General features: G+C 37.2%; 1 protein-coding gene across 1 annotated transcript in view; it reads right to left on the bottom strand.

Annotated features, from left to right (window-relative positions):
• The window catches only part of ADAM12 (ADAM metallopeptidase domain 12), a 2,765,134-nt gene that overhangs the window by 1,177,127 nt on the left and 1,569,973 nt on the right, over positions 1-18,034 (bottom strand). The window contains exon 7 of the mRNA XM_044056180.1: positions 12,857-12,922. Within this exon, the coding sequence (XP_043912115.1) occupies positions 12,857-12,922 (66 nt within the window). The remainder of the gene's footprint in view (positions 1-12,856; positions 12,923-18,034) is intronic.

The raw sequence follows: 18,034 nt of genomic DNA, 5'->3' as shown, positions 1-18,034 counted from the left end.
TGCAGTGGGGAACAGGAAATTTACCATTTTTACTCACTGTATTGCATCTCAGAGTTGATATATTTATTTAGCAGGGGGTGTGAGGGGTGCAGGGGGGCTTGCCCCCCATACAAAAATGCAATTTTTTTTAATTACAGTTTTGAAGTTTCAAAACTTTGATCTTATGGTCTCGACCATTTACAGTTCGAAGTTTTGAAACTTCAGGCTTGCGAAGTAGATCTCAGAGAATTATAGTCTAGTTCCACAGTGTCTGAGGCATAACAAAAATGTTCAAAAGCAAGTGTTTTTAAAGGATTACAGAGTAAACAGAAGTAGCTCCTCCTTTATCCAATTTTCCCAGAAACAATGCTTCATTGTATAGAGAACATGAGTCTTAGTTACATGTCAGGCAGATGGGATTCAATTTTAACAGTCCTGCCACTGGAACAGCAAAGCAGGGAGAGAGACTGATGAAGGGCCATAAACCATTTATTTCTAATGGGAGGAGAGAAGGACTGTGAGTGCTTTTGGAGCACACGAGGAAGTGTGATTTCTCTGGTGGAATCCAGGAAAAAATAATTCCCATTTTGTACTTTAGGTTGTATGTGTGTACCTCTAGGCCGAAACCCCTTTTTGCCTGACTAACAATTGTAATATCTAACACCAAAAAGTTTCTAGGGCAACTTTAAAAATACTTTGCCATCATCATTCAAACTTAACCACACAAGCTTCAGAACATTGTAATTTATCTTATCATTATTCATTGCAAAATGACTATTTATAAGTTTGGCAAATTTTCAGTGGACTTTGTTAATTAACTTCATTAACATTTTTGAAAAGGACATGACAGAATTTTTCCATCCAAAAATGTATTTGTACAGCCTGTGATGTAATAACACTCTTTTACATTGTATCGATAATATTAGTTCCACTAGGTCTGCAGCCTGTTTTCAGACGATAAGTAAGGTAATATTTATACTGACTAGGGGGAAATTTGTCCAGGGCACAGGGGAAACTCCCCTATTCATTGGTGCATTCCTGCTAGACAAGGATATGGCAGCCAGTTTAAACAAAAAAACATGTTTTCTTGTTTATGGCATTTACGAAAATCTTGATGTCATGAATTGTTATATAATAAGAAATGGAATGCTTAAGATATGCTTAAAGACATTATACTTTGTAGATGAAAGGACAGGGTTGGTATTTATTTTATTTATTTATTTATTTGCAGTTGGTTTACCAGGATAGTCCATTGGGCCAATAAGAATCCGTTTTCAATGGAGTCCTGGGGAGAAAAGCTCCAAAACAAAGGTTACAAAAGAGATTACAGCAGTTTACAATTTCAATCATTTGTAAGTTAAAGACAAAGCTTTAAAACATTGGTAAACAAAAAAGATTACAGCAGTTTACAATTGTGGTAATTTGTGGGTTCAAGACAGAACAAAGATTAAGCAGTTACAAAGGAATATATATATTTTTTTTCATTTTGTAGAAACACTAAGATTTAAGCAGGTATAATAAAAATGTTAAAGTTACATTTTGTAGCAAAACAAAGCATTGCTGCAGTAAATATATAGTTTCTTGAGTGAAATAGTAGAATAAAAGAATTATAAGATGTCATTACAGTTGGCTTATTATTCAGTGTCTGGTAATATATGGTAAAGCTGCCCATAGGAAGTGAAGAATAGGCTAGGAGGGGTGGGAGCAGGAGCATTCCCATGAGGATGTTAGATGTGAGTGCAGTGATTTTTTAAAAGCAGGGAGGTTTGGTGGTGATACGGATGAAGGGAGGAAGGGAGTTCCATAGATGTGCCAGGGCAAAGGACAGGAGGTTTTGTCCTGGAGAGTGATGGGGTTTGTACAGTTCGATTAGGTTTTGGTTATTAGATCTTAGGAGTCTTTGTGGCAGGTGCATTTTAAAGGTAGAGCTGAGAGAGGGACAGAGGGAGAGCTGAAAAATTAGTTTATGAGCAAAAGTAAGCTGAGTGTAGGAGAGATGGTTGGGAAGCTCTAGCCAGTTAAGTTTGTGGAGAGATACACAGTGATGGGTAGATGATTTGTGGCTAGTTGCAAATTTGGCAATTTTATTATAACAAGAGGACAGTTTTGTTTTGAGAGAGGATTGTAGGTTTGTTAGCAGAGGGGCACCATAAAGGAGGGAAGGGATGAGAAATGTAGTAGCAAGAGTGAGCTTAGTAGATCTAGTGAGGAATCGATTGTGTCGATAGAGCATGCCAAGTTTTTGGTGGGTTTTTTTTATGTTTAGTTGTAGGTGGTTATTGAATTTAAGCTGGTCGTCAATCTGGACTCCTAGTAGTTTGGTTTCAGATACCAGTTCAAGAGGTGTGTTATTCTGGCTAGCGATGGAAAATAGTTTTCTATCAATGGTGTTGGTTTTTGAGGGGGTAAATACCATAAGTTTGTTTTTTGATGCATTGAGTGCTAGATGATTGTCCATCATCCACTGTTCTGTGGTAGAAAAGGCGTCTTGAGTCAGTTTTAAGAGAGCAGGGATGGATGTGGCTGAACAGATAATTGTGGAATCATCTCCATATTGAATAAGTTTAGCATGAGGTATTGAGTGGAAGAAATCATTTATAAATATATTGAAAAGGAGAGGACCCAAAATGGAACCTTGGGGGACACCAGTGGGTGAGTTAAGGAAAGAGGAGATGGCTTTTTTCCACTTGACAGCTTGTTGCCTGTTGGAGAGATAGCTGGTGAACCAATTGAGAGAGGAAAGGGATAGGTTTAGGTTAGATAGTTTAGTTAGGAGAAGGTTATGAGAGATAGTATCAAAGGCCTTAGAGAGGTCAAGAAAGAGCATAGATACAGTAGAGCCAGAATCTCTGGCTTTATTTACAGCTTCCAGGAAGGAAAGGAGGGCAGTCATGGTGCTGTGGCCGGGTCTGAATCCGTGTTGTGTGGGAGTTAGTAAGTTATTATCTAAGAGATAGGGAAGGAGTTGAAGATGAATACATTTCTCTAGAAGTTTTGATATAGGAGAGAGGATGGCAATGGGACGAAAGTTAGTAATATTGTTATTATTGCCTCCTTTGTGCAGGGGAATGATGAATGCCCTTTTCCAGAGTTTGGGTACAAGCCCTTCTTGGATAGAACGATTGATTAGGATGCTGATGGGGAAGGCAATAGCTTCGGCTGCTATGCTGAGGAAGGATGAGGGAATGTTATCGGGGGCATTGGTGCATGGTTTTAGTTTTTGCAGGAGTTTTCTTATGGTAGAAGTAGGAATGGGTTTTAGGGAGAATGGTGGGAGTTGAGTGACTGGAGATGAAGGGGATGACAAGAGGGGGGATGCAGAAGCAGGGGGTGAGGTGTTATTAGAGAAGGATGAGGTTAGTTTGGTAATAGAGTCTATGAAAAAAGAGTTTAATTGGGTAGCCAGATCTATATCTAGTACATTTGGGTCTGGGGTTGGGTTTTCTGCTGTGCCAGGTTTTAGGAGGGTAGTGATGCCTTTCCAGAATTTTTGAGGATTGGTTTTGTTGGTTGTTTTGGAGTAAGGAGAAGTAATTCTGTCGATCTGCTGTGATAAGTTTTTTTACGGAATTGCGGAGTGTTTTGAATTCATTAAGGGTGGTTGGAGTTTTGCATCTTTGGTAATGTGCCCAGGTTTTGTCTCTAAGTCGCATGACAGTTAGTGTGTTTTTTGTTAGCCAGGGGGTGGAGTTGTTTCGTATTCTTTTGGTTTTTATGGGGGCAAGACTATCCAGTAGTTTAAGGAAAGTTGTATTGAAGTGTGCAACTGCATTGTCCAAGGGTAGTGTTTTTAGGGGGTTCCAGTTTATTGATTTTAGGGAGTCTGAGAAGGTTATTGGGTTGAAGTTTTTAAGGTTCCGAGTGCTGATGTAATTATGAGTTACATGTAATGGAGATGGAAGTCGTCTAGTGCAAATGGGAAGGTGGTCACTGAGGGAGTCAGGAAGAGTTCCACTATCAGTGTGGTAGTGGGGTGAGAGACTAATATCCAGTCTAGGGTACTGCCACTGGAGAAGTCTTTAGAGGGCCTGGTAGTGAGGTTGATTAGCTGAGAGTACTTATATAGGTTGATGTTTAGGGGGTGTGTAGGAGAATTAATGGAAGACCAATTGATATTTGTGTCTCCCATGAGAATGGTTTCATTACTGATATTGGTAGAAAGCCAGGATAGGATATCCTCAAGTACAGAGGTATTATCTCCAGGGGGGATGTAAAGTGAGGCTATGCAAATTTGTTTGTGTTTATTTAATTGAAACAGAGCTAGAACTAATTCAGCATTGGAGAAGTGAGGAATGGGTTTGTTGTAGGGAGTAATGGAAAGGGTGGATGAGTAGAGTAGAGCTACCCCACCACCCTTCTTGTGGGCCCTGTCTTTTCTGACGATAGAGTAGTTTGGTGGCACTATTTCAATATCTTTTATGTGAGGTTTTAACCAGGTTTCAGAAATAGCTAAGATGTCAGGTTTGTTGTTGAGAAGCCAGGCATGGAGATTGGGGATTTTGTTAACTATGCTTTGGGCATTTAGAGAAGCAAATAGGATGGATTTAGATGTAGGGGAAGTAGTGTTTGGGCCTGGGTTAGGGTGTATATCTCCAGATAGTAGTATGGTTGTTAGGTGTTGAATTATGTTGATGAGATGTTTGGATTGCCTTGTTTGTATATTGTATATTTTCAGGTTTGAGTAGATATTGATGGTTAAAGAGGGGTTACAGTGTTTATAAGTAGAGGATAGTTTGTAGTGAAAAAATAGATGGGTATAAATGGGATATAGTCCAGAGGAGATTGAGACAAATGAGTGTAAGTGAGTTGAAGGGAGTGAGCTGGTTGTGTGAAGTAATGGTGTGTGATTTGTGCTGTTGGGCTGGGAAAGGTAGTGGAAATAAGTAAGGCTCAGAAGTAGTAATAGTTGGATTGAGAATGACAGAAGTTTTGTAAGCATATTGAGGCTTAGCTAAGGTAGAATATGTAGTGTTGGGAGAAGGGATTAGAAATATATATTGTGTTGTTAAATATGAAGGAGGTGTGATGTGTGAGGAGGTGAATTATAGGGTGTAGAAGATGGTGATGAAAGGGAGAGGTATTATAGATAAAGAGGAAGTAGGAGTGGTAGGGAAAGGGAGGTGTAATGAGGGAGGAAGTAGGAGTGGTTAGGTGAGTATAAGTGTAGATGCACTGGGGTGGGTGGGATTTGGGGGTAGGGTAGGGAGGCGGAGTGAGCCAAGAGGCTTAACGGAGCGGGTTGGAACAATCCAAGATAGAGGATCAGAGAAAAAAGTATCAGCAACAGGAGTCAATAAAGAAGGTAGGTGGGTAGGTATTGTATGCTATATGGGAACACAGAAGTGAGGTTAACAAGGTGAGAAAGAGAGAGTTTGAGATATAGCAGGGAGAGAGTGGATGTAAAAAAACAGAAAAAAAAAGGTAGGGAGTATGTATATTTGTTAAAAAGAAATGGAAAGTATAGCCAGCATTGGGTGCAGAAGCCACTAAGGAACTAGTTTCTTTCTAGGTATGTAGTGATAGGGTGCTGCCACCTAGTGGTAGTAGAAAGTGATAATAAAGGATAAAGGTAAGAAGTGATAAAAAGGCCTTAGGTGGAACTAAGTGGTTAAAAGGGTATAGTGTTAGGAGGGGGGGCTGTAGTGAATGGTCTGTGGTAGGCTGCTGTAAGGAACACACTCTCAGTAGGGCATACAAGCAGAAAAATGGGTAATAATTAGTAGCGAAGCAATGAGTATAGAGGTAATTTCTTTGGCTACATACATTCATACACAGTGTGATATAGGGAGTCCTTGCAGTATGTTGCTTAGTAGTAGGCCAGGGCTAGCAGACAAACATTCAGGGAGTTCTTCTGGGTAAAAACAGTTGTTCTTCCTTTTGAGTATATAGGCAGGGAGGGAGTACCCAGGGTAGAATAATTCATACACAGTGTGATATAGGGAGTCCTTGCAGTATGTTGCTTAGTAGTAGGCCAGGGCTAGCAGGCAAACATTCAGGGAGTTCTTCTGGGTAAAACAGTTGTTCTTCCTTTTGAGTATATAGGCAGGGAGGGAGTACCCAGGGTAGAATAATTCATACACAGTGTGATATAGAGAGTCCTTGCAGTATGTTGCTTAGTAGTAGGCCAGGGCTAGCAGGCAAACATTCAGGGAGTTCTTCTGGGTTAAAACAGTTGTTCTTCCTTTTGAGTATATAGGCAGGGAGGGAGTACCCAGGGTAGAATAATTCATGCACAGTGTGATATAGGGAGTCCTTGCAGTATGTTGCTTAGTAGTAGGCCAGGGCTAGCAGGCAAACATTCAGGGAGTTCTTCTGGGTAAAAACAGTTGTTCTTCCTTTTGAGTATATAGGCAGGGAGGGAGTACCCAGGGTAGAATACAGAGAAGGTGATCCTTAGCAGCCTGACCACAGGATCGGGGAGATGATGAATGCTGTTGGAGTTCTATTAAAAATCCATGGTATGCATTTTAAATGTATTTCTTTTTGTAATACTATGTATATATACAACTACTTTTGCATATATAATATTGTAGGCATTATATTTCTGTAATGATCTATATTACATGTTTTATCCAAATTCCTGCCAAAAGTGAGGAAAGATGGAAAAGTCCAAGATGAAGGAGCTGGAGATAAAGTTGATGGTGAATTTAACAGACACTTCTAAGAGCACTTTCTTAATTTTTTTATTTATTGTTTGATATCTTGGTAGGGAGGCTAACACATGACAATTTCCAGCCAAGCCACAAGGCAAAACACAGATATATAGCTATTCAGTACATGTTCGATATAATATAAATATATAAATTAAATAACAGTTAAGAAATAAACACATATAAATGATGAAATTCTTTAGGCCACTGCGAAGTACTAAATGCATGTGTATAAGAATCCCCTAGGTATTCCATGCCAGTTGTAATGATATGTAAAGTGGAAAGTAATAAATAAGGTGGTGATACAGGATGCAGTTAGTGAGGAGTTAGCCACCATCCCTAAAATATTTGCATTCACTGGATATATGTTCTATTAATTAATTTTTAAACTGGGTAAAATTGTCAAAAAAAGCTTAATTAGATTATATAACTTATTGGTAGATAACAGATCTAATTTATAAAAGGACTTTTCACAAATGGCTAAAGATGACCGAGGACTAGTTAACTTATGGGAGGCATTTTGTTGCAGAGACTAGGACTAGTTATGTAGAGAAAGTGTAATTGCTAGAGGAGACAAAAGTAATTTTAAGGTCAAGGTGTAGCTTTTATACAGCAATTGTTGAGATAGAGGGAACAGTGAAAATACTGGAGATATGAGAGGAGGATTCGATTTTCAGACATTATTGCAGTTAATTTGTGACAATGAACCAGACAATGATGTAGCTTTGTCATGTGGAGAGGTGGTTAAGTATTGTAAGCAAGCCAAAAAGGAAGAAGGTACTCCCAAAATGTCATAAGCAGAACATATTACTAATTTGGGGAAAATGCATCCAAACAATAAGAAACAAGGGTAAAGGGGAAACAGTAGAGGAATCTAAAATATTTTAAGACATACAAGTAATTAGTAAATAGAATGACAAGGATAATGTATTCAATGTATTTTCCATGGATTTTCTAAAGTCAGAGTTATCTTCCTTATCTAAAGTGTTGACTTTAATTCCCTAAAAATACTGGAAGCAACATCACTAATAGATTTATCTTTATTTGTCAGAGATATTACTTTAAAAGCCATGTTCAGAAGCCAGTAAGGTAATCTGATTTTGCTCATTTAAAACATATGACATTTGCAGATTTTTGTAATGTGTATGAAGTGTAGTTTCATGCTACAAAACCACTGGAATTTAATAAATACAGAAATTTGTCAGGTATGGAAACAAAAGCTTTTTGTAATTTTTTAAAATTACAGAAAATATCTTGCACATTTCATAGTGGCTCTGAAGCAGTAAATTAAAAAAAAGTGTTGTGTTATTAAGTGAAGTTTTATCTGATGAACTATATCTGGTGAAATAAAGGAAAGAGACTCTTGCTTATTGTGTATTCGATCTGATGAAGTTCAGCAGATTAATTTATCATGTTTTTATTTTCTAGAAGACTACATTAACCAAGTTTATACAATTATTTTAACATTAATATGTAAAGGTGACCATTTCATGGGCATCTTGGTTAAACCACTATTTCAAAGAACAAATACATGTCGAAAGGAAATATCTTTTAAAGACTCGGTAAACAAAGTACTGCATTTGTAGTTTTCAATATAACTTATTTGTGCAACAACAATCCAAACAGATTAGGGCATGAGGGACATGATGGCCTTTACAGCCCTTTGCTGTTTTCAGCACTCATGTTATTAAGAAGGGTTTACCATTTTTAAATGTATTCAATACCACAATATCTTTCATTTTGAAGGCTGACACTTTTTGCCTTTATTAGATACTGCAGATGTTTCCCCTTGGCCTCTTCAATGCTTGAGCATTTCTAGAATGCAAAAAAAAAAAAAAATCTGTTTGAAAGTGTATTATATAGGATTATACAACAACCCCCCCCCCAATTAATATTCCAAAACATGCACGCTGATTGGTCAGCATGCCCATTGTAAATCAGACTTATACTAATGGAAGAAGGTTCGGTCGCACGGACTTTTTCCATTAGTAGAAGTCTTTTTTTTTTTGTGTGTGTTAGACAGCAATGGAGAACAGAAGAGCTCCATTGCTGTAATCTCGCTATGTTAAATGGGTTTAACATAGCGAGATATCTTAAAAAAAAAAAAAGCAATGGAGATCTTCCTTTCTCCGTTGCTCTTTTTAAAGCGGTCTCGCTATGTTAAACTCGTTTAACACAGTGAGACAGCTTTTAAAAAAGCAACGGAGAAAGGAAGATCTCTGTTGCTTTTTTAATGCTATCTCGCTATGTTAAACTCGTTTAACATAGTGAAACACCTTTTAAAAAGCAACGGAAATCTTCCTTTTTCCATTGCTTCCACACACAGCTCTGATGTACTGCGTAAGCATACGCATGCGCAGTACATCAGAACTGCCGCAGAATACCGGACAGCTGCGGAAAGGCAGCAGGGAGGCATTATACAATGCCATTATTTAAGAAAAGTAAGTATTTTTTTCTTAAATAATGTCACTGTATAATAGCTTCACCCCCATGACCAAACCACACCAACCATGGGTAAATCCAGCATTACCCACACCCAGGCATGGGTTATTGCTTAAATATCTTTGTTTCTGAAAGATATATACATTAGGCCTTGTTTTTGTGAGGGTGGCGAACATGAATTGGTTCAGTTTTGTAATTTACTGAGAGATTTTTATTCCCCTTTAGATTTTTGCTCAAACAATCTATGATTCAGTGAAGTATCTTGCTGGTATTATATTTAAGGTGGGAACAGTCTACATTCATGGATTTATAGGAATCCAGTGGTAGGAAACAAACTCTCACAACACAATAATTCTGATCCATGATGTATAAGGATCCATCCAATAATAGGTAAATATTTCATGTATGGAAACTCGTCATTCTTACTAGACTGAGGAAGAGCTGTTAAAAATATTTACCAACTTCCTTTAATTTATTTTTTCACACACTGTACTAAATAAAATAATGTGGACACAGGCTTTATTAAAATACAGAACTAAGGGCCTTTAAATATAAGAACTTGTCATATTAATGAACTGATATCCTATTGGGGTGTAAAAAAAAAAAATATATATATATATATATATATATATATATATATAGATATATATCTGCTGAACCTATAACTACTGTAGTAAATTAATGCAAAATAATATAAAGCAATAAAGAACATGTTGCTAATTCTTTAATAGCCAAACTTGTGGTGGGGACACCAAGATTATTTATAGTATGCTGCCAAATATAAAATGTATTTCAAATATAGGTAATGTTAAGTAAAAAATGTAAATTATGTTGGTCAGGCAAGTGTAATGATTGCAAGTATTTATCCTTTTAAACTGTCACATATGTTTTTACAGAATATTCTACAGGAGTACAACATATGTTGTGTGTGCAGAAGTCTGTTCGTTTTACCAGTTTCCTATAGCAGAAGGACCACCTACAGTCATATACATGATGTAATATTAAAAAAGTTAAGTATGTAACCAGAAGAATGCAGAACTGAAACTCTGCAGAGAAGCTGCAAATGATGTTTCTTTCCAATTTCAAGTTATACAAATGTGCCAAGGTTCGCCACTTGGTGGGGAATTTAGCAATGCTTAATTAAATGTGAAGTGTGGGGATGTGAAATGCAATGAATTTTATGTAAGCTTTAATTCTGCTATATCTTTAATATTTTAGATAATCAGCAGTCTAGTAGTAAAGTTAAAAGTAAAAATTAATGCTTGATTTTTTATTGGTTGACAATACTTTTGTTGTGGCTTAATGCATGTTGTTGTTTCTATTTTAATATCAGTCATCGTGATCAGGTGAAGAATCAGATTTCACTTGGAAGCTCGTCTATTCATTTTACTAATAAAGAGAAATCTGCTCATATAGTCTGGTCATTTTTCCTTAATGGAATGATTCAGAAAGTTCTGCACATACCTTTATAGCATATTTACATATCGCAGCCTGTGAATAACTTTTCATGAATGGAATAATTCACAAAGGTTCTGCACATGGCTTTTTTTGCATATTTACATCTCACAGACTGTGGTTTGTCACAACTATGATAGCCTGCATGACTATGCTGAGTTTTATACATGCTTAGGAAGTTTGCTAGGAAAACGTCACATACATGCAATTTTTGATGACTTACCAGTGCTACATGCTCCAAGGAAAGTCTCGATATCTATTAAGTAAAATTTTCACCAGGAACTATGGTAAATGGGAAGTTAAGATACTACTAAAAAGGTAAAATGAAAATAATCTGTGGATTATATGCTTACTGTTGTAAAGAAAAAAATAATTCACATTTGTATTGATTTGTTAGATCTGAGTAAATTTATTAGAAGATACTATTATCTAGTGCTTAAGGTTGAAGAAGTGGTCAGAATAATGTCAAATGATAAACTGCTTTCAGTGCTCGATAAAGACCAAGGATACTAGCAGATAAAACTAGATTAATAAAGCTCTAGTCTGTGTATATGTAGCATATCAGTAAGATCAGGTTCTTTAGACTTCTGTTTGGTATTTCATCAAAACCAGAGGTATTCCAAACAGCCAAAGTAAAAAATAACTGAAGACTTGGAAAGCATTTTGAACATAACATAATATGTTAATATGGGGCTAGACAAAGAGCACAACAGGTTGATATAACTATTAAATAGAGTCAGACAACATAATCTCTAGTTAAATATCAGCAATTGTAAAACTGAAATGTCAGGTCTGAAATACATGGTTCTGAAGCATGATACAGAAAAGTCTGAGTAGTACTGTGAATGCCAAATCCTTTCTTCTAGACAGTTGGGTTTGGACACATATCATAGAGAGACTATACCACATCTCTGTGTATCTGTGTTATTTATTATTATTATGACAATGGCCTACTAAGTGCCTAGTAAGGGTATGCAGTTGTATGGGGATAAAAGTATGTATTGGGCACAAACATTTCACCTGACAACTACAATTTCTAAACTTGTTCAATTACTATAATCCTTTGAAAATTTAGCAAAATTGTAGCGAAACAGGTTGTCTATCTTTACTGCACATATTTACATAATATTTTAATTTTAGTACATTCAATGACAATAGCAAAATACATACATACAAGTATTTCAAGTATGGGCAATAAAGCCCTATTGTCCTGCCAATATATTAAAACATTTCAGAGAACCAATTAGTAGAGTTCTCATTCCTAAAGAATCTTCTGTCTAGGTCAACTGATGATTCTCTATTACTGTTTGAAAACCTCAAACATTCCCAGAGGTTTTGTTTGTCTTTTCGGCTTTTCCCGGTTAGGGGTCGCCACAGCGGAACTCCGATCCACTAATGATTGGCAGTAGATTTTTTTATGGTGCCGAGTTGCCAGCCCAACGCCAAACCTTCAGCAAAGGCACACCCATTCACGCATGTCTTTCGGAGGCTTCTCAACAGCGGGGAGGACATGCAGAGTCCACATAAAAGGCACTCCAGCCGTGAATCGAACAGGAGAACCTCTTGAGGTTGTTGCCTCTAAATGCCCTATATGGGTGAATATGGTTTCTATTTAAATATCTGCATGAGACACAGTACAAGTACAAATATTTTAGTCTTTCATAAGAACTTAAAATTTCATATCCATGGAAGCTCTTGGTATATTTCCTCTATAATATTTCCAGTTTATTCATGCTCGATTTCTTATAAGGTTTCTATATTGTTATTCTATACTCAAGTTTGGGTGTAATGTAACCTACAAACATTGTCATCATAATTTCTATTTCCTAGACTTTTTAATTTTTTTTATACAACCTACAGTTCTATAGCTATCATTAACCAATCGGTTGGTATGATTAGAAAAACTAAAGCTGGATCTACCCATATACCCAGGTCCTTGAAATGAATCTACAGATTCAATCATTGCGTGCTGTATTAAATATTCACCATTCATGTCTACTAAATCTCATATGCTTAGCTTTTGATGTATTTACCAGCAAAATGAGTTAAAAAGCATGTCAAATGTAAAACAGTAAAAGGACATGGTGTTATATAATAGCAGTACAGAAAATAAACTAAGCACAGTTAGTCAGACTATTATTATACTCCTTTGCCTACACTTGAGAAAAATATTTTATAATATACAAGAATATCAATAAAGATAGCTTTGCAGGTAATGCCACATCATAGTTTTGTGCTTTTTCAAACATCTTTAGAGAAGTGAGTCAGTCAACAAAGACTGAAAATATACTGCAACAAAATTAAGTGATTGCATTGTAAAGCATTCTTACCTCACGGTTGTCTGCCACAATAACTAACTCCACATATTTTGTAGTCTTGATAGCTGCCCTCTTGTACTGTCAAAGGAAAATATAAATGGAAAATTTACAACTGAACAGGCTCAAGCAACACTCTGTACTTCACAAAAGTAACTCAACAAAGGTCCCTTTACTTTCACAGTTACCACAAAAAGAAAACAGACTATCCCAACATAGAAAAGTCAAATTCCACTTGTACCTCTCTAATCTGTAAGTGTCAAGCCATATAACATAATAAAAAATCTAACCTGTGATTGATACAAGCATAATTGACATATACTTCAAGAAGTACTGATGACGACTTTTTAAATGAAAGCCATCAGATGATTATGGCTTCCCATCTGGAGAACCCTTTACCCATTTGGCTGAACATAAACACTAATGAAATAACTCACAATCCATTATATTAAAATAAATGACTAAATAAACAATGCAATTATCAAAGAAGTTGTGCAGCTGTTTTTTCCTCATAAAAGTAGTACTTTTCCAGTTCCACCAATAAGCTTTCTGTTGGAGATGGATTTGGACTGCTGTATGCAACACAGAAAAGACCCTGCCATGCCATAAAAACTGTTTGTTTTACACTTTGATGTAATAAAACTCATTGATAAGCAACACTAAAGAAATATATTCCATCACAGGGTGAAGTTATAAAACCCTATTTTAGCACAGATTTTATTATTTCGAATACTTTAGTTCAATGTAATATGCACTTAATAATAACTTAACAACTGTAACGGTCTACATCCCAAATGTGCAGTATCGTGGTAGTATGCATTATTTTTTTACTTCCACACAAGTGACCAGGTTAGCAGGATAGATGACTCTCTCAGAAGATACCTTATTCATTGGGATAAACTTCCATTCCATATCAGACAAAGTAGATCCCTCCTCCTCTTCTTCTTTCGGCTTTTCCTGGTTAGGGGTTGCCACAGCAGATATCCTGTCCGCTCATGATTGGCAGTGGAGTTTTACAGTGTCGAGTTGCCAGCCCAGCACCCAACCTTCCACAGAAGGCACGCACTCACACCTAGGGCCAATTTAGAGTGCCCAATCCACCTACAGCATGTCTTTAGGATGTGGGAGGAAACCGGAGCACCCGGAGGAAACCCACGCAACCACAGGGAGGACATGCAGACTCCACACAGAAGGCACCCCAGCTGAGGATCGAACCGGAGAACCTCTTGCTGTGAAGTGGCAATGCTAACCACTGCACCAAAGTAGCTCCCTCACTCTAATTCCAGTTTAGACAATGAGGATGAGTAACTGTAAATTCACCTTGTCTCCCTGATGGATAGGGGAAATAGGCAAACTACAGTGGCTAGTCTTCTAGACTGATTGCTTAGTATACACTGTGGACCAATAACTTCCCTAATACTTGTAAGTTTGGTTTTATAGCTAGACATATCACTGTGACTGCATCTGTAGAGTTAATTAATGCCCTCTTAATATTTGGGAATCAGAAGTTATATTCCATCTTGGTCTACCTTGCTTCCCTGGATCAGGGGATCTTTTTTATTAATCTGTTTATCCCCTCTGCCTGCCTTTCTGTGATTAATCAGTTGAATGATTCCCAGTGGGGTGAGATTTGAATGTAGGAGGCAGTCATTCAGCCAGACATCAGGTTTCTCTTATTCTATTCATAACTGCTTTGCTGGTAGAATATGTATGTACTCAATGGCTTAAGGTCCTGCAATACTTGCCCTTGTGGCCATACACATTCCCACATCTGCATCATGAAAGTTGCAGTAGGCATATAAACTGACAAGGCCAAATGCATGGTCCTGGCCCACAGGTGCATGGCATGCAGTTCTTTCTCTAGCAAATGCAGTAGGGCACTGCTGTGGGCAAGACCAACATCCAGGATGGGTGAACTTATGTTTACCACTTACATCCCCTTTTCCCATCCCAACCTCACCAGAAGCCAAGTCACTAAATGCTCTCAGGTTTTATGGTCACAGTCAGGGATTCAGCCCTCTGTGACATGGATTCAGGCATGGTTCATGGTATCCTTAATAATCATCTTTGTAATGACTATGGTCTTTTAGCCCTGGTACTTGAGTGTATTTTCTTTTATCTGTTGGATGTCCTCAGTGAGTTGTTTCTTGATTTAGTTCCCCCAGCAGCTTCTTCCTTGATTTCTTGGGTGCCTCATGGTAATATCCTAGCTCTGTTGTTATTCATGACATATAAGCTACCATTGAAAATGTCAGACAAAGTAAGCATGTTTAATGTCTTCGATATGAGATGATATACAGCGGTACCTCTCCTTTTGTCAGGATTTTTGTCTGCTGTTAGTACCTCAGAGTACCAATGAATAATAGAATAGTCAGCTTAAATTCAACCTAAGAAAGATTGAGTTTATGTTGGTGCAAGCTTACTTCAGACCATCACATGTTCTAGACCATTTGTTCCTAAGTTGTTAGGAGAATAATATTCTGCAATTTATTATAAGAGTTCAAAATCAATCAAGTTTTGATAAAAATGCTCTCATTAAAGTGTCATTAAGTAGATTATGTAATGTATTTCTTTTTCCATCAAAGACATTTTGCAGGGCTAAACCACTGTATTTATCTATGGATCTAGCTGCAGTTCTGCCTGCACTAGTTGATCCTGCTCTGAGTATTGCAATGATCTGCAGTTGAGGTTCTCAGGAGTAAAGCTATTCCAACCATATATAGATACCCAATGAGACTGCAGCTGCAGAGCTGTGTAAAAGTCTGGCAAAATTTGTCACCAAAGATATTGACAGAATGGATAATATCATAACTATGGTGGGGCAAAGGGGGCAGCTGCCCCAGGCAGAAACTGTCAAGGGCATGACTGGTGGTTATGAAGACCTGCCAGTCAGGCATGAGTGAAATGCTGGCATTCATTTCCGCATACTATAGCTGATACAATGGCTGCTGAAATTAATGTACTTAACTGTAGCAAAATAGAAACTGTATAGGCTCCTTGCTATGGTTCAGAAATTTCTGGTGTTCTTCAAATTCAAAAGGACCCTTTTTTTTTCCATCTTTATCTCTGGAAGTCAAAGGACTTTTTTTAGTTGTTGGGAATTTCATCAGTTTCAAAGAAATGCAACAAAATCATATAGGGTCTGAATCAGAACACCCATGCATGCCAAGTAAGGAAAAACAAAATGTAAAGTAAAAAGGAACATAGTAGGGGTATTTGAATTTATTAAAGCCCCTCCCCCAGGTCAAAAGATGGCATCTTTCAGAGGAGGATCTATGCTATAAAAACTGGGAAAAGTGAGGGAGAAGGAAGGCAGAAGACCAGAGGACATGGGCAAATGCTGTCAGAAGAGTACAGGGAAGTGGTAGGAGCACAGAGTATGGTAAATGGACAAAATGCAGGCAATGCACCCACAAAATGGAGGACAAGGAAAGGGAACATAAGGGCAGATGTGAAAGGAAGCGACAAATAATTAAGAGAGACAGAGAGGAGATAGCTAGGAAGGTTTCAACACCACATCGTGAGTAGCTGGAAGTTGGCATGAAAGTTTGCCTTGATGGACGATGCAAAGGGCAAAATAGACAGAATGGTGGAAAGTTCTTGAAAGGAGAACCCAAACAACAACAAAGGAGGCAAAAAAACAAATTGAAGAAATAGAGGTGAAAAACAAATGGAAGGCCCAAGGAAACAAACTGCTGTAGATAAAATCCACAAGAACTTTAATCCAGAAGCCTTTAAAAAAAAAAAAAACTTGTTTAAAAACAATGAAAGATTAGCACTTTCATTCAAAAAAATACCTAAACTTCATCAGGTAACAATGCTGGAAGTACACACTCATTTTAAAGCTTTTGTGTTCAATCACATGACCGGCAAGCCCCCAGAAATTGAAACATCATCTTATAGGAGCCACTGAAAAAAACCTCATAGTGCATACTGCTGAGTCAATACTATTTAGTATTCAGTGCCTGGGGGCTTGATGGTCAATGATTGAACACAAAAGCTTTATATGAGTGTGTACTTCTGTCAGAGAAATATGCATTTATGTATATGTCTAATACTTATTAGAAGCTAAAAGAATTAACATGTTTTCATTCTATTTTATATACAGCTTAATTCTGTATGAAATTATAAGATGCTTTTTGAAACTGCAGTATGCTTTCTGAAACTTGCAAGATGCCCTCTGACCTAGTAATTGCTAGCACAGCAAAATTCATGTTTATGCCATTTGGAAAGGTACTGAGAAGCAGGTAATTATCTGCTAGGTCAGGAAGTAATAAATGAAACAATACCATATTCTATAATGTTATGATTTTGAACAATTAGCTCTGTTCGTGTTATGAGAACATGCACAGCTGCGGAAAAGAAGAGATACATAAGACAAAGGACTGCTTGAAGAATCTGTACTTGCTTTGTGCTCGAATTAGCTGTAGTACCTTGAATAGAAACATAACATAGTGGGAAACTGTATCTAACCGGTGGTCACCAAGGCCACGTTGTTTTTCTTAGGAAGTTTTTCATAAAATTGATAGTGCAAGCAGAAAATTATGGATAAACAGCTGCTATGTAATGATGATGATAAAACTTGTGATCTGCTATGTCAGCTTGGTAGGCAATGTCTTGTTAGAAAGTGTATAAAGATGAACTTACTTCCTGATTTTAGTTAGACAAACTCTGTATTAGCACGTTTTTGTCTCCTTGCTGCAAGATTAAAGTGCCTTTACCTGAACTTACCGTGTATTGATCATTTTTAAAGTATATTTTTCCTTTGACAACTTCCATCATTGTTACATGATGAAGCTATCTGATGAAGTTCATGTATTTTCTGAATAAAAACACTTATCTTTCATTGTTTTTAAACAAGTTTGTTTTTATTTCTAGAATAAAGTTTTGTGGATTTTATCTACAGCAGTTTGTTTCCTTGGGCCTTCCATTTATTCTTAAAGGAAGAACAGAGGAGATATGGGGGAAAGAATATATGCACCAGAAGACAGGCAACCAGCACAGACATTGAGAAAGACAGAGTGTTGGAAGTGGAGGCAAACATGAAGTGTTGCGGCATTGGGAAAGAAGGAAAATATAAGAGATCCAGTTTGGGGAAAGTGAAGAGAGTTTTGGTGGGTGGAGATTTAATCACAAAGTAGATTAGGAGTCTAGGCAAGGAAGAAAGAAGAGACATCTCAATGAATTTGGTCT

This window comes from Protopterus annectens, chromosome 14.part0 (genome assembly GCF_019279795.1).
Source record: "Protopterus annectens isolate FY-2018-M chromosome 14.part0, PAN1.0, whole genome shotgun sequence".
NCBI classification, from domain to species: Eukaryota; Metazoa; Chordata; order Ceratodontiformes; family Protopteridae; genus Protopterus; species Protopterus annectens.
This window is presented reverse-complemented; position numbering and strand designations above follow the sequence as displayed.